A 25,127-nucleotide genomic window follows, 5' to 3' on the forward strand; every position below is an offset into this window, starting at 1 on the left:
ATTATTAATTTGTTTGTCGCACTTCGAAATATACTTACGACGAAACTAAGCTAACGTACATGAATGAATATCTCAGATTTCATTGTAAGTCAGTTGTGCTTCAAATTATGCAAGCTTGCTTGCACATTCTCCTGCATGACATTTATTTTCACTGTTGTTAGTTACATCGATGATCATTTCATTCTCTTTGAAACTTTGAAATTATTCTTTTGAAATAAATGTGTACAGAATATTTGTGATGATTTGCCGTCAATTGGTGTATCATTAGTATATGGCTAATTTTGATTAGAAATATTATTTTGATTTTTAATTTTAATGTTTCAAATTTGTTAAATTGTTTATTTATTTTCTATGGTTTCAATAAAAAAATACCTGAAATTTTACTTTTATAATTAGCAAAATACCAATGAATCACAAAAAGATAAATAAGTGAATTTCTTCATCAAAAAAAGTTCACTTTAATTGTTTTTTTTTTTTTTTTCTTTCTTGAAGCTATCAATTACTGCTCAGTGAGAGAATGTATGTAGGTAGAAATGTATAGAGTAGGGCTTCATCCGATGAGTAAGATATGACCGAACACTCTCGAGAATTGTTATAAAGTAAGAGGTCTTCATCGAGAGATTGTTGTGTTGTGGTCGAGAATGTTGTTGAAATTGCTATAGCAGAAAAGATCGACGAGAATGAAAGCTTTTTGAAAGGATTTCATAGCTTAGTGAATAGATGTGGGGGCGAAAGGAATGGTTCAAAATAGCAAAAAATGATCAAATTAAGCTTAAACTTTTAAGCAATACAATTCAAAATAAATTGAAGTAAATATAATAATAATAATAATAATAATAATAATAATAATAATAATAATAATAATAATAATAATAATAATAATAATATTGTTATAATGAAAATATTTTAAATGATAAAATTATTATCAATTAGTGATTAGTAAAAATGATATAAGTGTTAATCAAATTAAATTAAATTTAAAATTAATCAAAGAAAAAAAAAAATTAAGAATAGCAAATAAGTAGCAAATAATTAAGCAATTGTATGATAATCAATATTTTTTCTAGCAATAAACTTACAAGAAAATTTCAGAGAGAATAAAGAAGAATGAAAAAATAAAAAAAAAAAAAACTTAATTTCTATTTCTCTTTTCTAACTTTTATCACAAATGTACAACATAAGTTAGTTCTCTCACACATAAATGTTTTAAATTGTTTGATGAAGAAGAAGAAGAAGAAATAATTTGAAAGAGAAAAGGAAGCAGAAAAGTGAACAAAAGAAAAAAAAAAAACTTTTCAGTAAGATAAAAAAAAAAGAAATTCTTTTTTTTTTCAAAAATAATGCAAAAATCTTTTATCATTCTTATCACCATTTATTATCATTATTATCAACAACAACAATAATAGCAACTAATGAACAGTCATAATCATATCAAATGATAATGTTATTTTCTTTTTCCGTTAAATGTCACATAATTTTCTTCGTTTTCCTCTTCACGGATAGATGATAGCTAGCTAGCTAGATAGATAGATATACCTTTGTTCATCATTTCAAAACCACAGCAAAAATTTTTAAAATATTGTTTAGCACATCCTTCCAGCTTTTTCTCCTTCTCACCATCACCATCATCATCATCATCATCATCATTCTCTTTGCAATTTTCCACTCTAACATTTTCCTCATCTTACATTCATTCTTCTAACTTAAAACAATTCGATATTTCGAAGACTTTTCACTTAATCACAAACACTACAGCCTGACTTCAGGCGCATTCGGTTCGCTTCCCACCATTTAGCACCACCATTTTATTTACCACTCCACCCTTTTGTTTTTGTTTTTGTTTTTGTTTTTATTTTGAAGTAATAACTCTAAATAAAAGAACGGACGAATTTTTTTTTTTTTGAAAAAAAAAAAAAAAAAAATAGCAAATAAATTGGACGATTTCGATATTTCGATCAAATACAGTAAAACTTATTATTTTCTTCTTCTATTCTATTCGCTTTGATTATTTTCTGTATTATTCCAAACATTTTGGAAAAAAACGAAACGGTTGCAAAGTGTTACTGTTAAAAAAGAAAAATCAACAAAATCAACGATAAGTAAACAAAAATATTTTTATTTTTATCTTTATAAAATCAACAAGTGCAGCAGCGGCAGCCAAATTATTGGATTATTCTGTAGCATTTATTGAAATTTTCTTTTTTTTTTTTTTTGTTTTTTTTTGCATTTCTATTAATTAATTGCTTACAAACAAGAAAAAAAGAGAAAAAAAAATGAATCTAGCAAGTCGACGTCAACGTCAATATCAACGTAAATACAACTCATACAGGTAAATTTAAAGATTATATTTCAAAAAAAAATTAAAATCAAATTAGAATTTTAGTTCGAAATGACCTTATAATAGCGATTTTAATAGTTGCTTTATATATCTTCCTTTTTTTTTTTTCTCATTTTTATTAAAATCCTAAATAATTCCTATGTATAATTAAAATGCTGCTACTTAAGCATCAGTTTAAATTTTTTAAATTATCAACCATTTTGCTCAAAATTGAAATTTAACTTTAAAACGATATAAAATTGAGAATATATATTTGAATGCAAAATTCAATTAAATTAGTATCACTTCAATTTCCTTTCAATTCTAAAATTAAATGAAAAATTTGTTGCTTTAAAAAAAATATAAAAAAAAAAGTTTTTCATTTAAGAAATACTTATGCAATTAATTTCATGTCGTATCTATATGCAATTTCTCAATTCCGGCTTTCAATCGGAAATGTTATGAAAAAAAAAAAAAAAAAAAAACTACAAAAATAAATGAAAGAGATTTAATTTTTTCGAAAAAGATTTATTTTTAAGAAAATTTATTTAATAAAAATTTTTTTCTTTCTTTTTCTTAAAATATAAATTATATAAAATTTTTCAAATTTACTTAATTAAAGAATACCTTTCTTCCACTTTTATCAATTAATATTTTATCTATAAATCAATACCATTCTTTGTTCTATAAAATTTCATTTTCAAAATATTCAGGAAATACACAGCAACAGAAGATGTGAATTATGCGGCGCATACATCTCGATCATCTTACCGCTCCGAATCGATCACTTCAAGAAGTAGCGATCATGGTCGAAGTTCATCATCAGAAATTATCTCTGTAGGATTATTCAAAATTATTACCACCACTTGCTGCTATTTTAAACTGTTCGAAATTTATAAAATGTTTAACATTTCAATATTTAAAATAATGAAAAGCAATTATTATTTTATCGAATTTTCAATTTAATTATAAAATTAGGTATCGGAGACTCGATCATTGCCAGTTTACATAGCAACACAAGATTATATCCCTGAACCTGGTGACATTGAGTCAATATCGTTGGAACAAGGACAAATTGTTGAAGTGTTAGATAAAAAGAATGCCGCTTCATGGCTTATCAGAACAAAGGTTTAATCATTTTTCATTTAAAACTTTGAATAATTTTTTTTTTTTTTTGAGAAAGAAAATTTGAATTTCTAGCAAAAAAAATTCTTCTAGGCACGTCCACCAAAATCAGGTTGGGTACCAGGATCATATTTTGAATCACCAACAGAATATTATAAACAACGAAAACGAACTCGAGAATTAGTTAATAGTGATCTAAATTTAACCGATGAGCAAGAAGCAATTATGAAACGAGAGTAAGTTTAGCATAAATTTATCGCTACTAAAAATTTTTCAAAAATATTTTTGATCATTTAAAAATTAAAAATATTTTCTATACTAGCAAATTCTTATTTTTATTTAATTTTACAATAAAATTTTCATAAAATTTTCAAATTAAATGCTTTTTTTTTTATTAATTATTTTACAGTCAAGTTTATCATGATTTGCTACGTTCCGAGGAGGAATTTGTTAATGAATTACGAACAATTGTTGATATATATTTAAAAGCATTGGATGATGAGGGAATTCCGGATGAAGTAAAAGAGAAAAAAAATGAATTAATGATGAATTTGAAACAGTTACACAATTTTCATGCAAAGTATGCTATTACTTACTTTGTATTTAAAATAATTTATTTTTTAAAAAAAAAAAAAAAAAAAATTTTTTTCATTATTATTATTATTAAAGTTATTTAGAATAAAAGAAAATGCATGAATGAATTTAATTAATTATAATTATTTCAAATTTATCAATATTTCAATACTCATAATTATTTCGTTTTAAAATTTTTATTGCCTTTTTTTTTTAAAAAAAAAAAAAAATTTCAGCATAATGCTAAAAGGTCTACAGTACTATTCGGATGATCCAAATAAAGTGGGTCAAACGTTTACACGGCTTTCACGTGATTTTGACTTACACATACAATTTCATCATAATTTACCACATGTAAAGGAATTACTTAAAGAGAAAACAATCATCGATTTTCTTCAGGTATGTAAAATAATATACCAGGTATGACATTTGAAATTTTTACCGAAAAAAAATGCAAATTTATTTTTTTATAATTTGTAAAATTTCACATCAAATTGTTAAAAAAAAAAAAAAAAAAACAGTAAACAAAAATTATTTAAATCACTGTGATTGTTTGAAAGTTATCACAGATTGAAATTTATAATCGTAAATTTGCATTTTTGAATTTGCTTTTATTATCATTATTTTCTTGCTTTGATCTGCTTTTCTAATCCTTATTTTGTCTTCCTTGTACTTTTTTATCACTTTGATCAAACTTTTATCATCTCATTTGATCATTTAATTCAATGTTCTATTTTATTTTCAAAGTATCGCTTCATTTTATCAATTAATTTAAAGTTTTATCTTATTTTAATTCAAACTGTCATCTTATTTTATCAATTAATTTAAAGTTTTATCTTATTTTAATTCAAAATATCATCAAATTTTATCAATAAATTGAAAGTTTCATTTTATTTTCAAAGTATTGCCTCATTTTATCAATTAATTTAAAGTTTTATTTTATTTTAATTCAACATATCATCTCATTTTATCAATTAATTCAAAAATTTTGCTATCTAAAACCAGAAATTAAAGGAAAAAAAAAACAAATTTTACAAATTTTGCCAAAAAATTTTTAAAATTAATTTGCTCAAAGAAAATTTATTTTTAAAATTTGCTCTTTGCCAATTTTCACTTTTACAATTTGAGCAACTGATATCATTCATATCACAAATTTAGTCTGTAATAATAAATCTTTCTCTTTCTCATTTTATTATGCTAGCATTTGGCAAATTCCAATTTGCAATTAATTCTTAAAACAAATAAATAAATTTAAAAATTTCGTTTCTAAACAAACTACGACAATTACAAACTTTGCTTACAATACTGATAGTTTTAATTTCAATTTTTTGAAATAAATTTTTTAAGATTAAATTCGCTTAAAATGCATAATTTCTCATTTTCATTTCTTTTTTCCAATTATTTTTCAACTTTTTAATTTTAATCAATTTCAAATCGTTTTTTTTTTTCTCCATTTTCTTAACAAAATATATGTAAGATTAATTGGAACTAAGAATTTATTTATTTTTTTATTCTCTGTTTCATTTTATAATTTGAACTTTCATTTTTTGATTTCTTTTAAAATTCAATTCAATCTTTGATTTATTCAAATAAAATCTCTCTCATAAATATGCAATAATAATTTGGCACTAATTGAGAAAAGTTATATTTTTCCATTTGTATTCCATAATTTTAATAATTTTTTTTTTTCATTACTTCCAATTTTCCTATTTAATATTTTTCATTCTTTTCCATTTATCCTAGCTGTAAAATTTTCCATATATAATTTTTGATAAAAATATTTTTTTTTTTAAAAAAAAAAGAAATATTTTTCTACTTGTATTTCTTAATTTTAATAAATTTCAAATCTTTTAATGTCCATTGAATTTATTTGTTGAAATTAATATAAATTTGATTATATTATTTTCAAATTTTCAATACATAAAAGCCATACAGTAAATATAATTATTACATTTTTTCATCCATTAAATACGATAAAGTAAATTTAAAGAAAAAAAAAAAATTTCAGTTAAACAATATTACATGAATTTTAGTACTTCTCATTCATTCTTTTTAATAATTAAAAGAAAATTCCAATTTTTTTTTTTCTAAAATTTTATGTTTTTTTGTAATTCAAAAATTTCTTTGCAAAAAAAAAAAAATATTTATTTTAATTTAATCGTATAAATTTCATAAAAAATCCAAAAATTTTTCAATTTAATATTGCAATTTTAAAAAAGTATTTAAAAAATTTGTTGATGCAATATAGCTGTTATAACTCTTCAATTTTGTTTATTACTTTATTATTATTTTTTCTTCAATTTTTTAAAATTGATTTATCAAAAATTTATTCTTCAATTTTAAATTATTTCAAAAAAATTCTACCATTTACTATTTTTTTGAAGATAATTTTCTCGTTGAAATTTGAACATATAATTCCCATTTCATAAAATATATGTTAAGTTTTAATATAAAAAAATTTTAATAAAAGAAAAAATTAAATTTTATGAAATTTTTTTATAAAATTTATTGAATTCCTGAAAGGAATTATTCAAGTAGATTACAATATGAACATTTTCCGGAAAAGAAAAATAAAAAATATGCAAATTTCTCATTGTTTATAGCATTTTTCATTTTTCATTTTTTTTTTCTTTTTTTGCAAATATTCTTATCTTTATTCCCATATTATATGTTTATAAATTTAAGAGTGAAAATTTATGAGTGAAAATCAATATTTCAATAATTTAAATTCATATTTCTTTTACTAAATTTAATTTAAATTCAGCGACATTCGTCCCAAATTTTTATTTGACCTATAGCTATTGCTGTTGTAGTTTAGAAAATTGATTTTGTGAAATATTTATTGAAGTTAAGAGGATAAATTTAAATATTTAAAACAATTAAAAATTGCTTTGTTTTACTAATTTTATTTGATGAAACTTAATTAATTAAATTTAACATGAACAGTTCATTTTTCTTTCCTCTTTTATCTATTTTCTATTCCATTTTTTTTTTTTTTTTTTAAATTTTGCAATGAGTATTTCAACTCAAATAAAATATTTTAAAAATTTAATTGTTTAAAAGTTTCAAAGTTTCATATGCAAACGATTATTATTTGCAGTTCAAATTTTGATTAAAGACTAAAGTTTACTTTATGCGAATTTAATTTTTATTTTTTCACTTTTTACAAGAAAAGATTTTACTAAATTCATTGCAATATGAAAAAAAAAAGCAATTATCAAAAATCTGTTTTTTTTGTATTTGTTAGATAAATTAATGCAAATTCGAATTAATAATTTTGTATCGCTATTTCCAATCAAAACAGTAATTTGAAATAAGAGCCAAGTCATTTAGCCAGGACTTCTGTGCCACTATCCAACTATTTGAAATAAGAGCCAAGTCATTTAGCCAGGAGTTCTGTGCCACTATCCAACTATTTGAAATAAGAGCCAAGTCATTTAGCCAGGACTTCTGTGCCACTATCCAACTATTTGAAATAAGAGCCAAATCATTCAGTCAAGACTTCTAAGCCACTATCCAACTATTTGAAATAAGAGCCAAGTCATTTAGCCAAGACTTCTGAGCCACTATCCAACTATTTGAAATAAGAGCCAAGTCATTCAATAAAGACTTCTGAGCTACTATCCAACTATTTGAAATAAGAGCCAAGTCATTCAGCCAAGACTTCTAAGCCACTATCCAACTATTTGAAATAAGAGCCAAATCATTCAGTCAAGACTTCTAAGCCACTATCCAACTATTTGAAATAAGAGCCAAGTCATTTAGCCAAGACTTCTGAGCCACTATCCAACTATTTGAAATAAGAGCCAAGTCATTCAGTAAAGACTTCTGAGCTACTATCCAACTATTTGAATAAGATCCAAGTCATTTAGCCAAGACTTCCAAACCACTATCCAACTAAAGAAGCTTCTCATTAACAAACTTCTCATTTAATTTTAACAATTGCTATCAGTTGGCTATTGGTGACCATTGGTGACCATTGGTGACCAATGGTCACCAATAACTTTAAAATCCCAAATTCTCGAACAAAGTACATTTGACAATCATTCCTCAGTACAATATTTTATTGTTTTATATTCCATTTGAAATTCATTAAAAAAAATTGTTCGTTCTAAAATATTCTAAAAACAAAAAAAAAAAATTCTAAAATAAAATTAAAAAAAATTTGAAAATAAAATCATTTCATAAAGAAATGATTAAACAAAACGCAATCAATAATATTTATCAGTTAAAAAATATGAAAAAAATAATTAAACATTAAAATGATATATTTATACAATCTTACATTTATTTTAACTTAATATTTTAAAAATTTAAATGGCAAATTTCAACAATTTTCAACGCTATGAAAATTTGAAATACTTTTGTTTCAATTTAATCTGTGAAAATAATCACATCAGATCATAAATATTAAAAAAAAAAACAAAGATTAATTTACACTAAAGAAAATTCGAAAAATTATTAAGCTCCTTCAAAAATATAAGGAAAACGGGATAATTTTATTTAAATTAAGGCTAAATTTAATTAAGGCCTAAGAATGACGAATAGAAAATGGTAAAAGTGAAATCTATAAAATTTAAAAACTTAAATTAGAAAGTTATCAAGAGAAAAATAATTTGTTTTCAAATATTTTTATGTTTGAAAAAAATGCAATAAGTAATTAATTTTGCAATTAGCATTTTCTCCTGAATTAATCAGAATAAAAAATTGAAATTCCATTCTAAATTGCTAATTTTTTTCTTTTTTTTTTTTAAAGTTATAGATATTTCCAAAAAATTCATTAATTCTTTATCTTTTTAAACTTTAATCAAAAACATATTAACATAATTAGTTTTTTTTTTTTTTTTTTCTGTAAACAGATACCTCTACAAATCTCTGATATATAAACAAATATTTTAAACTTTTAAAATGGATTTTAAGTTCGGTACCATTGAGTTTTAAAAAAAAAATACATATATATGAATATAAAATTTTTTTCGGTTCATTCAATTTTCTAACTTTAAATGTTATATATTTAATTTTATGCAAATTTCTGGAAGTTTCACAATTATTTTTTTTTGAAATCCTAAAGTATTTTTTCTACTTTTGCTTTGCAATATAATATTTTCTTATTTTTTATTTTATTATTTAGCTCTTTTGTCACAATTACTTAACAGTTTTCAATCCATTGAAAATCCAACTAATTTAATTGGAATTAGTTTAAATTTAGTTTAAAATTTTAGTTTAAAATTTAGTTAAAATTTTGTTTCTCTTTTTCATCTTTCTTTTTTTATGCTTCACAATCTTGGAGCAATCACAATTTTTTTGCATTTTAATTATTATTAAACTTTAAGCTTACCATTTCTAAACAGTTGGAAATTCAACACCTTTGACCTTTACGTATTAGTGATAATTTTATTGTCGAAACACTTTTGACCTTTACATATCAGTGATAATTTTGTTGTCGAAACATCTTTGACCATTACATATTAGTGATAATTTTGTTGTCGATACACCTTTGACCTTTGCATATTACTGATAATTTTGTTGTCGAAACACCTTTGACCTTTGCATATTACTGATAATTTTGTTGTCGAAACACCTTTGACCTTTGCATATCAGTGATAATTTTGTCGTCGAAACATCTTTGACCTTTGCATATCAGTGATAATTTTGTTGTCGAAACATCTTTGACCTTTGCATATCAGTGATAATTTTGTTGTCGAAACACCTTTGACCTTTACATATTAGTGATAATTTTGTTGTCGAAACACCTTTGACCTTTACATATTAGTGATAATTTTGTTGTCGAAACATCTTTGACCATTACATATTAGTGATAATTTTGTTCTCGAAACACCTTTGACCTTTGCATATCAGTAATAATTTTGTTGTCGAAACACCTTTGACCTTTACATATTAGTGATAATTTTGTTGTCGAAACACCTTTGGCCTTTACATATCAGTGATAATTTTGTTGTCGAAACATCTTTGACCCTTACATATCAGTGATAATTTTGTCGTCGAAACATCTTTGACCTTTGCATATTACTGATAATTTTGTTGTCGAAACACCTTTGACCTTTGCATATTACTGATAATTTTTTTGTCGAAACACCTTTGACCTTTGCATATCAGTGATAATTTTGTCGTCGAAACATCTTTGACCTTTGCATATCAGTGATAATTTTGTTGTCGAAACATCTTTGACCTTTGCATATCAGTGATAATTTTGTTGTCGAAACATCTTTGACCTTTGCATATCAGTGATAATTTTGTTGTCGAAACATCTTTGACCTTTGCATATCAGTGATAATTTTGTTGTCGAAACATCATTTTTGTTGTCGATAGGCCTTCAAAATAGTTTATCTTTGAATTGACCTATTCTGAAAATTAGAGACATCTTTGACAAATTTCTTTTTATAATTTCAATATGTTTTAAATTTGTTTCCAAAATTATTTTTGCAAAATTTATTAGTCATTTAATTGTTTTTCAAATTATTTCTACAAAATTCGATTGTTATTTAAATTGAAAATTATTTTCAATGAGTCATTTGTTTACTGCTATGGAATTTTTTTTTTTTTTTTAAATTCATTGGAATTTAAAAATTTCTCAGTTAATTTTAGTTTCAAATAATTACAATAAATAATTTATATTTATATTAAAAATTTGATTTTTTTGCGAATTCTTTTGAGTTAAAATTTTCATTTTGTAATTTTTTCAAAATTAATTTATTAATGCTAAAATTATTTTTATAACATTTTAGGATTTGAGTAATAAAGTAGAAGCTGGAACAAAAACATTTGAAGAGCATTTACAAAATGTTGATAATCGTATTGTTCAGTATCAGAATTACTTCAAGGTATTTTAAGACTCTACAAAAATTTTATTGGGAATTTAAAATAAATAAAAATTTAAATTAGAAATGAAATTATTTTCGAACAAAAATTACATACTTTGATTTTATGAAAAAACTAAATAAAATTCTATTATTTCAATTCAATTTCAAAAAAAAAGAAAAAAAAAGAATCTGAATGATACTTTTTGTAAAGTGGCAGAATCTTTTAAAATAATTTTAAAATAAAAAAAAAATAAATTCAAAAAAAAAAAATAAATAAATTGCATTTCGGAATATTAATTAATGAGAAAAAAATATTTGAGGAATTTGTGAAATATGCATCACGAGCTAAGCTTAATACAAAAATAATGCAAAAAGCACTTGAATTGATGATGTCAGTTCCGGAACGTGCAAACGATATGATATATATCCGGAATATTGAACAGTATCCCGGTGATCTGAGTAAACTTGGACGACTTTATAGACATGTTAGTTGTTAAATTTAACTTTTTTTTTTTTTTTAAAATTGTTAAATTTAAATATAAAACCAAATAATTAAAATAATTTTCATAATATTGTAAACAATTCAGATAGAAATATTTGGTGCTTTTTTTTTTTTTTTTTGTAAATTTATTTTTTGTACTTTATTATTTATAGTTCATTTTTCAAATTTAAAAAAAAAAAATAAGGATGAAGAAAAAATTGCATTCCAAAATAATTTTTACTATTTCATATATTTTAATCTAAAGAAATTTAAATAATTAATCATTGAAATTTTTCCTATTCTTAATTCATTTTATGAAAAATTTTTCTTCTTTTAAAATTTTTCTTCTTTCTTTTAATTTGATAAAAAAAAAAACTGATTTTAATGAATTAAAACAAATAATTGATTATATATTAAAAAAAATGCCAAAATTTTTATTTAATAAATGATTTATTATTTGTATCGGAAATGAGTTATCATCATATTATAATATCTAAAGCTTAAATTAAACTTAAATTTAAATTTAAATTAATAATTGATTTTTTAGGATTCATTTTTGGTTTGGGAAGGTGAACAAGAACCAATTGAACGTTATGTATTTTTATTCAAAAATAAATTAATGTTTACGGATAAAAATAATAGTAAAGACGTACCAACCTATAAACATTACGCTACCATACGGGTAAGTAAGTCATTATACTCTATTTGGAGCGTAAAAAAAATTTTTTAAATTTAACGAATTATATTTAATTAAATTGAAAATAATTAAAAATTAATAATAATAAAAAGAGAACGAAAACAAATTGATTCGATTAATTATAAAATAATTAATTGTATGCATAAATTTATTGCATTTTTATAGCTTGACAAATATACAATACGAATTTCGGAAACAGAACCGAATATTTTGGAATTTCAACCAAATGAACCAGGAATTCCGGAATTTCAAATTCGTGCAAAAGATATTCAATCGATGGAATTTGTTCGACAAGCTTGGTTAAAAGATATTAATGAAATGAAGGAACACGATGGTATGTTAATTTATTCTTTCAAATTAAATTTTTAATTTTATTTTATCACAAAAGTTTACAAAAAATAATTTTTGCATTTATTAAATATGTAAATGAAAAAATACTAAAAAAAAAAAAAAAATCGGTTAATAGTTTAATAGCATCTAAATCAATTATATAATTTTCAAATTTGATTTTTTCCTCTTTTCTCCTTTGTTTATAAAAATACAAATTTAAAATTTTAAATCAGAATTAAAGTTTAAATGCTATCTTTTTAAATGATATCTTAAGCTACAAAAAAATTTAAGTATTATATTAAAAAATATTCTCATACCTTTCTCATATTCCTATCAAAAAAAAAAAAAAAAAAAATATTTTAGATAAAATTTTTTTTAAAAAAAAAACAGTAAGTGAGTAAATGAGTGAGTGATTTAATGAATTGAAAAATAAAAGTAAATTATTATTTCAAATTTATAATCTAATATTTAACAATTCAGCCTTTCTCTCTTTTTTTCTCTTCTAATGTCTTTCTCTATTTGAATCTCTTTCTTCTGCTAATACTTTTAATAAAATTTAACTGAGAGATATGAGAGTATGCTTGTAGCAAAAGTAAGAGATAAAAAATGAAAATGTAAAGGTACTTGTTAAATGCGTGGGCGGTAAATGTCCTCATTTTATATACTCTCTCTCTCTCTCTCTCTCATCGTTCCAAATAACAATGACAACAATAACAACAAATGACGATTAGAAATGGAACTAAAGTTCGAAAGATGAAATTTAGTTAGATTTAAAATTGTAACAGAGAGAGAGGGAGAGAGAGAGAGAGGGAAAGAGAGAGGGATTTGAGGTGGAAGAAGAAGAAGAAGAAAGAGTGAAATTGGATTACTCATCATCATCTTCTTTATCTCTTCTTTTTATCACACTTCGTTAAACTATCAAATAAATAAATTTCTCGAAAGTACTGAAAATGAACGAATTTAACTAAAATCTCAGCTAGTTCTTTCATTCTATAACTTTTTCTCTCTTCTCTTCACATTCTATCAACACAAATTGCATAATGATTCATAAAGAAATAACATAGAAATGTTAGTTAGTTAGTTAGTTTGAGTAGTAGAGACTATAAGCTTTAGCTTTAGCTTTAGCTTTAACTCTCGACTGACGAATATTTTGCACTCGATCATCGACCGATCCAACCAACCGACCCATCTATCGACTCACTTCTTGACTCACTTTATTCCATCCATTTATCCTACTAGAAATGATAATGTTGTTGGCATAAAATTTATTCTGCTTATTTGTAAATATGCAAATTTTCTTCATCAATTGCAAATGTAAAAGCAGAAGAAGAATTTCAAAAATTTCGAACTGAAATTTAATCCTGATTCATTTTCGTCATCAATAACTAATTGACGTATTAAATTACACTGCTAACTTCCTCATAAAATCTATATTCGAGTGTATATATTATTACCATTGCTTCATATTACATCTAACAGCTATCAGCATTTGTAATTCATTGAAAATTCAAATTTAAATTAAAAAAAAAAAAAGAATAAATAAATTAATTAATTAATTAAACATGGTACTTCGCTGTTTGTATATAATTGAATTAACGGATATGGATGAAGGTGGCCTAGAATTGGTTGATCCATCATGGTGTAAGTAATTTTTTTTTATTTTTCTAAAATTTTTTATTGGTATTAAAAATTTTGAAAATATTAGAGCAAGATATGGAAGTGGATACAATCAGTGAATTAGATGTAACAATGAGTGATGTTCGATCAGAATTCAGCGAATATTCTACAATTTCCAGAAGCTTGTTTGGTATGATTGATGATGCCAACATTCAATCTTCAAAGGAAACAGGAATTAAAATGAAATTTTAAATTTCATCAAGTACTATTAATTTGGTAGACTTTTATTAGTTTCAGCTAGCTAAAATATTTTTACTTTTAGGTCCCGAGGAAGGACCACCACGGAAAAAAATCAAATCACCACCAGTTATATCACCAACCGCTTCAACAACCAGTTTATACAGTGGTGGTAGCAGTTCAATTGACTGGAGTTAGTATTTCTTTTTTTTTTTAGATTGTAAATTTGGAAAATGTTTTCAGAATTTGAGTCTAAAATTTATTTATTACATTTGAACCTTTTTTTCTTTTTTTTTCGAGAATCAAAATATAATTTTGTTTGAAAGATAATTTAAATCTAATAATATAATTCATATATAAAATGCAGCACAGTTCTTCAATTTTATTAATTTTTTTTAAAATTAATTTATATTAAATCATTTTTCTTTTACTTTTATTAATTCGTTTTCTTTATCAGGAAAAATTTTAGAAAAATAATTTTGATTTAATAGAGCTTTAACTTTTAAAATGTGTATTTTTAGCAACAACAGGTACCACTCTTGACATGCAAGGTACACGTGTTACCAGGACGCAATATGGTTTCAGAACATTACAAGAATCATCGGCAAAAATGTGCCTTAAAGTTACCGGTTATCCATTACCTGAAATTACTTGGTTATTATTTTCTGCTCTACTAAAATTTGAAAATTGAAAAGTTAAATATAAATAAATTTATTTAATAGGCTTATTTTGCTATGGTGTAGCATTTTGTATATTTCTTACTTTTAATTTTAATGAATTTTTTAAAAGTAAACATTACAGTAATTTGTCTAATAAAATATATTTAAAACTAATATTACATAAAAATTGTTTTAAAAAAATATGGAACAATTCAAAAACAAATTACTATAAAGTTTTTTTTTCTTTAATAATAAATATAATAATTATTATTCATTACTTAATGTAATAATTATTACTTTATACCTTTTTTTACTATTTAACATATCACTAACTAATTATGCTAAAATTTTAATTCAATTTTTTAGGTATAAAGATGATCAAATGTTAAATGAAGATGAAAGGCATACATTCTATGCGGATGAAGATGGATTCTTTGCTTTAACCATAGATCCGGTACAGGTTGAAGATACCGGACGGTATACATGTATGGCTACTAATGAATACGGACAAGCATCCACATCTGCATTCTTCAAAGTACTAAAAGGTAATTTTACAGTAATTTAATTACCACCAATACTTCATTTTCCAATAAAAAATATTTATTATCAAAAATTTAAAACTACCATTAGCAATAGATCCGGTGCGGATTGAAGATTATTTTATATTTCAGAAAAAAAAAAGAGAAAGAAAAAGCAAAATTGATTTTTTTTTTGCAATTATTTAAGTTATTTATGTTTGTCATTTCAAATAATGATATTCTTAAGCTAAATATTTGAAATGACGAATTTGATGAGTAATACAAATAAATGTATGCACAACTGTTAGTTATGTTCAAAGAACAAAAAAGTTCAAAATTAAATATTTAAGTATAAATTATTGTTAAATAAATCATATATTTTATCATTTATTTAATTAGCTTTAATAAATTAATTATATCTTCAAAAAAGCTTTTCAAAAATTTACATTTCATTTTTGAAACTGTAAATTAATATAAAAATTTAATGAAAATGTTTATTAATTCTGAAATGGATATAAGAGATTAATTAATAAACATAAATTTTACCGCAAAGAAAAAAAAAGTGGCGAAATCATTGATTAGCAATTTTTTTTTTTTTTTTTAACCAATGATTTTATTATAATATTGAATAGCTGAAAATATTGGGTGGGGAATATCAGGTGACAATTTAAAAAATTTTAAACTGTAAAAATGTTTTTCTTCTTTTTCTATCATTTTGTTATTACTATTAAAGATATTTGAAATTAAATGAAAATTTTCAGTTGAAAAGGAAGCAGCGCCACCAGCATTTGTCACAACATTATGTGATCAGGAAGTGAAAGAAGGTGAAATGGTGTCATTTGAATGTGAGGTAATGCAACAAAATTAGTTTATTTTAATAATAATAATAATAATATTAGCGTATCATTAAATTTTTCAAAATTTAAATTTCATTTTTCAAAAAAAAAAAAATTTTTTTTCCTGAATTCATATTTATTTGACAAAATTTTTCATAGTTAAGCAGTAGCAGCAGCAGCAGCAGCAGAAAATCTCGGCTAAGAATGATTCATTTAATTTTCCGGTTTTTTTGTTTTTTCAAAATCAGAAATAGCAGTAATGATTTTAAACATAGTATTTTCCACTGAAAAGATAAGCCTATTATTAAGGTAGAGGGATGGCCGGAACCAGAATTAATTTGGTTAGTTGATGAGCAACCACTTCGACCGTCACATGATTTTAAATTAGAATATGATGGACAAAATGCTAAACTAGAAATTCGTGATGCTCAACCTGAAGATACCGGTATTTATACAGTACGGATTAAGAATGAATTTGGTTCAGCTGAATCAAATGCTAGACTGGTTGTGGAACCGGATCCAGACAAGAATCATATTGCACCGGAATTTCAGGTTCTTTTATTGTTGTAGTTTTTTTTTTTTTGAACTTAAGTTTTATGTACATATAATCCGGAAATTAGTTGGTAATCCGGAAATCATTCATTATGCTATTTTTGTTTGTTCATTTAAATGATATTATTTCTCTATTAATAGTAGCACTTCTTCAATTTTTCTTTTTTTTAAAAAAAAAATTAAACTAATATATTTAACAGAAAGTTTATTTTAGATTTTAGTTTGAGTGATAAAATTTATGAAATTAATTATTTTGAATTTGTAGGCAGTAATTGAAGATGTTGAATGCAATGAAGGAGATACGGTTAAATTTAAAGCAGTTGTTACTGGTGATCCTATTCCGGATGTAAGTAACTTTTACTTTTATTCATTAATTCAAGAAAACAATTAACTTATTTTATTAGCATTTGTAAGGTAAAATAATAGCTAAATATAGAATATTTAAATTTTAAAATTAATTCAAGAAAGCAATTTTTTTTTTATAGCTATTTAAAAATTTGAAATTTTTTTTTTTTTTGTTAAAGTTTCAGTTTTGTTATTTGCTTATTTATATACGTTTACAAATAAATTATGAAATTATTTTAGATAATTTGGATGATCAATGGAGTACCATTATCCGAATCAGATAAAATCAAATTTATCAGTGAAGATGGAATTTGTATTCTAACAATTACCGATGTCTCAAGACATTTTGATGGTACTGTGACATGTCAAGTAAGTTATCATTACTAAAAATTTCTTGTACAATCAAAAAATCATTCAAATTTAGTTTTGAAAATTTTTTTAATGAATATTTCAAAAAAAATAAAAAGGTTAAATAAGAAATTATTCAATTAAAATTTTACAACAAAGTTTTTTCGTTTTAATTTTATTTCAGAGTGTTAATCGACTTGGTACACAAAATTGTGATGCACAGTTAAAAGTACGGGTACCGCCAAGTCCACCACATTTTGAACGACCACTTGAAGATAAAATTACACAAGAGGAGCAAACAGTTGTCTTAGAAACGGAAGTGAACGGCTTTCCGGATCCAAAAGTATCATTTACGATCAAAGGAAAACCGGTTAGCTACTTTTTTTTACACCATTACTTATCAGACATTTAGCATCGAATAGGAAGACATTACTATATTTATCAGTGAAATCTTCAAATGTCACTCAAAAATATCTATCACAAAAGAGACTTTCAATTTAGATTGCATAACTGATTTATCGGATAATTGATTACTTCATTTGAATAATTTTTTTTTTTCTTTTCAATATTATTTTTTATCATAAAAAACATTACAACAAACTTTAATTTTCTACTAGGTTAATTCTAAATTTATAATTAAAAAATTTTAAATTCTAATTATCGATTAAAAAGACAAAAATAAAGTGAATAAAAAAAAAAAAAAAAAAAAAAAAAGATTGATTTTAGATTGTATCCGGTGAAAATGGTATTGAAATTGTTAGCAGAGGTGATGGATGCTATCGAATTGAAATTTCAAAAGCTAATATTGATTTGCATGACGGTGAAATTGTTTGTACCGCAATTAATGAACACGGACAAGCGGAAAGTAGAGCACGTATTGTTGTGGAATGTATCGATCGAGAATCATTTTCTGCACCAACATTTGTTAAAGATATTGAAGATCAGGTGAAAAAAAAAAAAATATTTTAAATATTTTTAAATCATTTCTAAAGTAAATCAAATTATGAATGTTTTTTTTTTTTTTCTAGTACAAAAAATTTGAAAAATTTTAATTGATTAAAATTTTACAGACAGTTAAATATGGTGAAATGGCAATTTTTGAAACATCAATACGTGGTAATCCAAATCCTGAAATTACCTGGTTTATTAACGGTCAAAAAGTTGATAAGATAACACCTGGAATACATCTGGAAACACAATCAGTTACAGATCATAAACTAATCATTGATTCAGCTCAATATGCAGGCACAATTTTATGCAGGTCATTTTTGATCTTTTTAAACATTGAAATCATTTTAATTATTTTTAATTGAGTTGTAAACATTTTAATGTAATCATTAAATGAATTAATTTTTTTTTTTTAAAAATTAAATTTTAGAGCTGAAAATTCAGTTGGACGTTATGAAACAAAAGCAAAATTAACAGTAATTTCTGCTGAAAAGAAGAAACGTGCACCAGAATTTATTGAAAAATTAATCGATACAAATGTTATTGAAGAATCAAATGCGGTTTTTGAGGTACGAGTTGAAGCTGAACCAATGGCTAAATTGAAATGGTTCTTAGGTGAAAAAGAATTAACCGAATCAGAAGTATGTTTTTTTTTTTTTTTTTTTTTTATTTCATAGTTGAAATTTTAATGATTTAATGATTTTCATATTAATTAATTAATTACTTAATTATTCGTACTCTAACAACAAAAAAAAAAAAAAGGTGTAAAAATTTGATTAACAACCTATAATGGTAATTTTTATTTCTAAATTACAATATTTTAGCGTGTCAAAATTCGTGAATTTGATGGTAGTTGGAAATTGGAAATTAATAAATTAACAACTGAAGAAAGTGGTATCATTAGTTGTGTAGCAGAGAATTCGGAAGGTAGTTCAGAAACATCAGCGCATTTGACAGTTAGCAAGAAAACATTTGCGCCACAATTTGAAGATCGTCCCAAGAATGTTACCGTTGAACAGGGCCAAGAGGCTCGATTTCAAGCTCATGCAATTGCACTACCTGAACCTGTATATCAATGGTTCATTGGTGGTCGAAAAATTAGGGAAACTATGGAAGGTGCCAAAGTTGAAACTGTCAACGGTGTTTCAACACTTGTAATTGATACTAAAATTTTCGATTCTTCTACTATTTCTGTGACAGCTACAAATTCCATTGGTATGTATGTTTTTTTATTTGCAAATAATAATCCTTTAAATATTAAAATATTAGAATAATTTAATTACCTGGTTTCATTTACCTGTATTAATGAACAAAAGCAAATAAAAGTGCCAATTCAGGTGTTGATGAAACGGGCGCTTTGTTGACAGTGCAAGAAAAAGCAATGGAAGAGCAACAAATGAATGTAACCAAAATTTGAGAAAATTTCATTTTAAATTTCATTTTTTCTACATTTATTATTTAGAAAAACATTAAAATATTAGAATAATTTAAACATTAAAATATTAGAATAATTTAAACATTAAAATATTAGAATAATTTAAACATTAAAATATTAGAATAATTTAAACATTAAAATATTAGAACAATTTGGATGCAGATTTGTTCTTTTTAATTTTTCATAATAATAGTTGAGGTTAAATTTTGAATATTTTTTAACTAAAAAATAGGAAATTCTTTGGTGGTAAGTCTTAACAATTTTATACGAATTTTTATGCTATGATAGAATGAATGTAAATGAAATATTAGCAAAAAATTAATGAAAAATTTATTATTCATTTTGATTCTTAAATTTTCATCAATCAATCAATAATATCTAACATTTTATTATCGATTCAGAAAAAACCAATGCAACTAATTTTCATTTTTTAAGTAAGTAAAAGAAAAATAAAAATTTTTTTTTTTCAAAAATTTAAAAGTTCAAAAGTTTTGCAGATACCAGTGATTACGAAGGCACTTTATGATCAAACTGTTAAATCTGGTGAAATGGCTAATTTTGAGGTATCTGTTGAATCAAATGAAATTATTACAGAATGGTATAGCAATGGGAAACAATTAATCGATGGAATGCCAGGTGTTTCTTTGTTTTTTAAAAAAATATTTTTTAGAATAAATTCTTTAGAATAAGTTGTTTTTCTTTTTTTTTTTTTTGAATTTTCATTTTATTTTTTTTAAAGATTGCATTGAAATGCATTTAAATGTTCAAAAATTATATTTTCTAAATATATATGTAAAAATTTAATAATAAAAAAACTGAATTAATTACTCTTTTTTTTTTTTTTTTGCAGGAGTAAAAATTTCACATCAAAATTCCAATTTTATATTAACCATTGATTCGGCTCAATATGCTGGTATTATTACTTTTAAAGCTTCAAATAAAGCTGGTAAAGCGGAAAGTAGTGCAAATTTAATTGCAATTCAAGAAAAGATTATCCAGAAAGCACCGGAATTCCTGAATGCACTCAGTGATATTTCGGTGAAAGAAGGTGATAAAGTTGAAGTTACTATTGAATCAACTGGTAATGCTACTTTTGAATGGACATTGAACGAGAAAATATTACAGGTAAAAAAAAAAAAAAAAAAAAAAAAAAAAAATTGAAAAAAAATAAAAAAAAATGCGAATTGAATTTTTAAATTTGAATTTGTTATGAAATAATTTAGAAATTAAATCTAAACTAAAATTATAAAAGAGATAATATTTCTATGAATTATGTATTTATTACTTTTAAATATTTCTAAAAAAAAAAAAGAAAAATCGAATGGTTTTGCAGAATGGTATTGGAGGTATTACAATTAGAAATGAAGAAAGTAAAAGTATTCTGATATTCGATCAAGTTACACTACAACAAGCTGGTAACATTAAGGTAATAGCAAGTAATGAAGGTGGACAAGCATTCTCATCATTTAATATGACTGTCACTGAAAAGGACATTGCACCTGAAATTATTGCAGGTAAAATTTATTAATTAAATTTCATTTCATTTTATATTTCAAATATCTTTTTACTGTTGTAAGTGAAAAAAGATTTTAATTTCAAAAAAAAAAAAAAAAAGGCTTTAAATTTTGCTTTTTTAAATATCTGTAATGTTAAGGTGTCCTCCTTAATTTTCATTTTATCACTTTTTGGTAATTTATCATAAATTATTTTACCGGAAATTTTCTTAGATAATTTTCAATCATTTAGGACCGAATTCATTATCAATTAAAGAGAATGATACAGCTGAATTTCGGGTTGAAATAACTGGAAAACCTACACCAATAGTGAAATGGCAATTAAACGGACGTGAACTATCATCATCATCAGATACAAATATTACAATTAAATCATTTGAAGAAATTTATATTTTAAAAATTGAAAAAGCAAACGTGAAACACGCTGGTGAAGTAGTTGTTACCGCAGAAAATGCAGCTGGTATGGTTGGCAAGGAAGTGGTTTTAAAAGTGCGTAATTTTTTGTTTTCATTTGAGAAATTATAGAAATGTTAAATAAATAAACAAATATTACAAATTAATAGTTTAAATTTAAAATTGAATAAATTAAAATTTTCTAGAATTTTTTAACAAATATATCTTTAATTTTACATTGAAATTTTTAACTTTTTTAAATTTTTTGTTGGAAAAATTTTAAAATTTATTTTTTTTTATTTATTTATTTACTTATTTTTTTTTAGGTTGAACCAGATGTAACAAAGCCAATATTTAAAACTCATTTAATTGATCGTAGTGTTAATGAAGGTGAACCATTACGATGGGATATTGCAATTGAACGTCCATATAAAGGTGTCACAGTTAAATGGTTTTTAAACGGCAAAGAATTAACAAATAATGAAAATGTACAAATTATAGATGATGGTATGTGCATTTTTTTTTAAATAAATTTTTTAATTTAATTAAACTTTTAATCTTAAAAGGTTTTAAATTTAATAAATTTTCAATTTCGCAAAGTTTTAAATTTAATAAATTTTTAATTTTATAAACTTTTAAATTTAATAAATTTTTAATTTTATAAACTTTTAAATTTAATAAACTTTTAATTTTATAAACTTTTAAATTTAATAAACTTTTGATTTTCAGCAACTTTTAAATTTAATAAACTTTTAATTTCATAATCATAAAAAAAAATTCAATTATTTGAAGAAAAAAAAAAAAAAAAAGAAAGTTCAAGATTAAATAATACTATTGAGATTGGTAAATTTTGAAAAATTATTACTTTCAAATATTTAATTGTAAATTAATATCAATTTTTAATTAATATCAATTTTCAGGTGAAGGTAAATATCATATAACTATAAATGAAGCTAAATCAGATATGTGTGGAACATTAATTGTTAAAGCAACAAACACCTATGGTACAAGTGAATCACATGCATTTGTTGATGTTAAAGAAGTTAATCGGAAACCGGAAATTATACGACAACCGCAAGATCATACGGTTGAGGAAAATGAAACTGTAAAATTTAGTGCTATCATTTTTGGAAAGCCAACGCCAACTATTAATTGGTATATGGATGAAATGAAATTAGTGAATAGCAGTGAAATTGGTGTTAAATTTGATGAAATCACTGGAAAAACATCAATTAAAATTTTCAAAGCAAATTTAACTGATAGTGGAAAGAAGGTATTATTTTAAAAAATATTCCACGATAATTTCATATTTTAAACGATACTTTTGTGAAATTCTAATGATAGTAAAAAATGGTAATTAAATGAATATAAACTATCACAAATATTATAATTAAATTCATATTTTAAAAATTCAACAAGCAAATGTGAAGATTTTTTCATTTGTTAATTTAATTTAGATTACAATGAAAGCGAAAAATACAGAAGGTGAAGTAGAAGCAAGTGCAATTTTAACTGTTAACAAAAAATCGGAACCACCAAATATTTTAACTGAAATGAAAAGTCGTCAAGTAAATGAAGGTGAAACAGTAAATTTTTCAATTAAAGTAACCGGTTATCCAATTCCGGAAGTAGCATGGTTTCATAATGGTGAACCAATTGTACCTAGCAGGTATGTTGTTTAGCATTTTGTATTTGTTACCAAAAATTATTTATTATTTTTGTTTTTTCATTTATTAGAGTGTTTTTAATAGTTAATTTGCAATGATTTAGATTAATTTAATATAAAATAATAATTTTTTTTTAAAATAAAAACAATAATTATTAATTTAATATGAAATAATAATAAGTCAATTACAAAATTTTATTGCACTAACAATTTCATTTTGAAATAATCAAATTTCAATTCAAATTTTAGTAATATCAAAATTACTGAAGAGGATGGTATGCATACATTGGTATTAAATGATGTTCTACCGGAACAAAGTGGTGAAATTTCATGTGAAGCAAGAAATAGTGTCGGATCTAAAAAGCAATTAGCAACATTAGCAATTAAACCAACCGGAAAAGCACCATTTTTTGAGAGAAATATCGAAGATAAATTGGTGGTAGAAGGAGAAGAATTAATTATGGATGCAAAACTTGCTGAGGTTTTAATCATTATATCAAATTATTGTCAAATTATTTTTAATCAATATTTCATATTATTTTTACAAATTATAGTAATATAAATTAAAGATATCTCTCAATTAGATACTTCTAATCATCTGGTGATAAAGATGATAAGAATGAATACTTCTAATGATAGCAAACAATTAATTTAAGTTTGAATTTTTGTTAATTGTTTTCTTTTTTTTTTTCAAAAAAAAAAAGTTCAAATTGCTTTGTAAATTTTAGGTGAAACCATTTCCCACAATAACATGGTTAAAAGATGGTAAACCATTGCAAAATGATCGTTTTAAATTAAGTCGAGAAGATGATGGAACACTGAAATTGAAAATTGATTCCGTTGAACTGGATGATAAATCACGAATTACAATCCGAGCTGAAAATCAATTTGGATCAGCTGGTATGTAAATAATATCAAAACGATGAGTAAAATTTAAATTTCATTAGTTTTTTTTTTTTTCTTTGCTTTGAAAAATTACAATTTATTCATTTGTATCTTAATTATTTGATTTTTGATCTTTAATTACTTAAAAAGCACTAAAATTAGTTTAAAAAATGTTTGGTGAGGTAATGCAAAAGAAAAAAAAAACTCAAATATATTGAGAAATTATTGCATATTCAAAATTAATTTACTATTGTTTTTGTTTGAATTAAAAATATAAAATTAGACGGAAAACAAAAAAAAAAAAGTATGGAAAAATAGTTCTCATTAATTTTTTTAATTGTTTTGCATCATTTTCTTTTTTTTTTTTTAAATTTCAATTTAATTCAAATAAGATTCCACTTGAATAAACAGATTGTTCGGCATCAATTGGTGTAACTAAGAAGCGACCGATAGCAAAACCGGCTTTCTTATCCGATATACCGGCAACTACGATCACTGAAGGAGAATCTTTGAATGTTAAAGTAATTATCACCGGTGATCCTACACCATTTACTAAATGGTATATCAATGATCAGGTACCTTTTTTTTTTTTTTTTAAATTTTCAAAAATGTCAAATTATTATTTAATTTGTCTTTTATTCATTATTATCTTATCATACTTCATTTATTCTAATAGTAATCTCTACTTGATGCTAAATTTTTTTTTTTTTTTTTGCTCGCAAATTTTTAGCTAAATAAAGTTTATGAAAAAGTCAAACCATTAGCTAAGATTTACTAACAAAGTTTCAAATTAATTTTGATTTTATAAAAATTCAAAAATGACAAATGTT

At 23.5% G+C, this 25,127-nt stretch overlaps 1 protein-coding gene across 2 annotated transcripts in view; it reads left to right on the plus strand.

The window, feature by feature from the left end:
- Positions 1-2,273: 2,273 nt before the first annotated feature.
- Bm2092 (Immunoglobulin I-set domain containing protein) overlaps positions 2,274-25,127 on the plus strand; it is a gene marked incomplete at both ends in the record, with an annotated part of 65,470 nt that continues 42,616 nt past the window's right edge. For both annotated transcript variants that reach the window (XM_043079627.1, XM_043079628.1), the window contains 34 exons: positions 2,274-2,329; positions 3,031-3,154; positions 3,296-3,445; positions 3,536-3,678; positions 3,852-4,022; positions 4,252-4,414; positions 10,762-10,857; positions 11,157-11,321; positions 11,865-11,999; positions 12,180-12,348; positions 14,050-14,151; positions 14,284-14,391; positions 14,720-14,852; positions 15,224-15,402; positions 16,137-16,225; positions 16,521-16,763; positions 17,029-17,109; positions 17,349-17,477; positions 17,641-17,826; positions 18,183-18,401; positions 18,527-18,717; positions 18,835-19,045; positions 19,229-19,619; positions 19,742-19,806; positions 20,337-20,475; positions 20,690-20,964; positions 21,173-21,353; positions 21,586-21,842; positions 22,073-22,253; positions 22,667-23,019; positions 23,204-23,415; positions 23,662-23,893; positions 24,141-24,312; positions 24,709-24,872. In XM_043079627.1, the coding sequence (XP_042935561.1) occupies positions 2,274-2,329; positions 3,031-3,154; positions 3,296-3,445; positions 3,536-3,678; positions 3,852-4,022; positions 4,252-4,414; positions 10,762-10,857; positions 11,157-11,321; positions 11,865-11,999; positions 12,180-12,348; positions 14,050-14,151; positions 14,284-14,391; positions 14,720-14,852; positions 15,224-15,402; positions 16,137-16,225; positions 16,521-16,763; positions 17,029-17,109; positions 17,349-17,477; positions 17,641-17,826; positions 18,183-18,401; positions 18,527-18,717; positions 18,835-19,045; positions 19,229-19,619; positions 19,742-19,806; positions 20,337-20,475; positions 20,690-20,964; positions 21,173-21,353; positions 21,586-21,842; positions 22,073-22,253; positions 22,667-23,019; positions 23,204-23,415; positions 23,662-23,893; positions 24,141-24,312; positions 24,709-24,872 (5,865 nt within the window). The remainder of the gene's footprint in view (positions 2,330-3,030; positions 3,155-3,295; positions 3,446-3,535; positions 3,679-3,851; positions 4,023-4,251; positions 4,415-10,761; positions 10,858-11,156; positions 11,322-11,864; positions 12,000-12,179; positions 12,349-14,049; positions 14,152-14,283; positions 14,392-14,719; positions 14,853-15,223; positions 15,403-16,136; positions 16,226-16,520; positions 16,764-17,028; positions 17,110-17,348; positions 17,478-17,640; positions 17,827-18,182; positions 18,402-18,526; positions 18,718-18,834; positions 19,046-19,228; positions 19,620-19,741; positions 19,807-20,336; positions 20,476-20,689; positions 20,965-21,172; positions 21,354-21,585; positions 21,843-22,072; positions 22,254-22,666; positions 23,020-23,203; positions 23,416-23,661; positions 23,894-24,140; positions 24,313-24,708; positions 24,873-25,127) is intronic.

This window comes from Brugia malayi (assembly GCF_000002995.4).
Source record: "Brugia malayi strain FR3 genome assembly, contig: Bm_v4_Chr3_scaffold_001, whole genome shotgun sequence".
Lineage (NCBI taxonomy): Eukaryota > Metazoa > Nematoda > Chromadorea > Rhabditida > Onchocercidae > Brugia > Brugia malayi.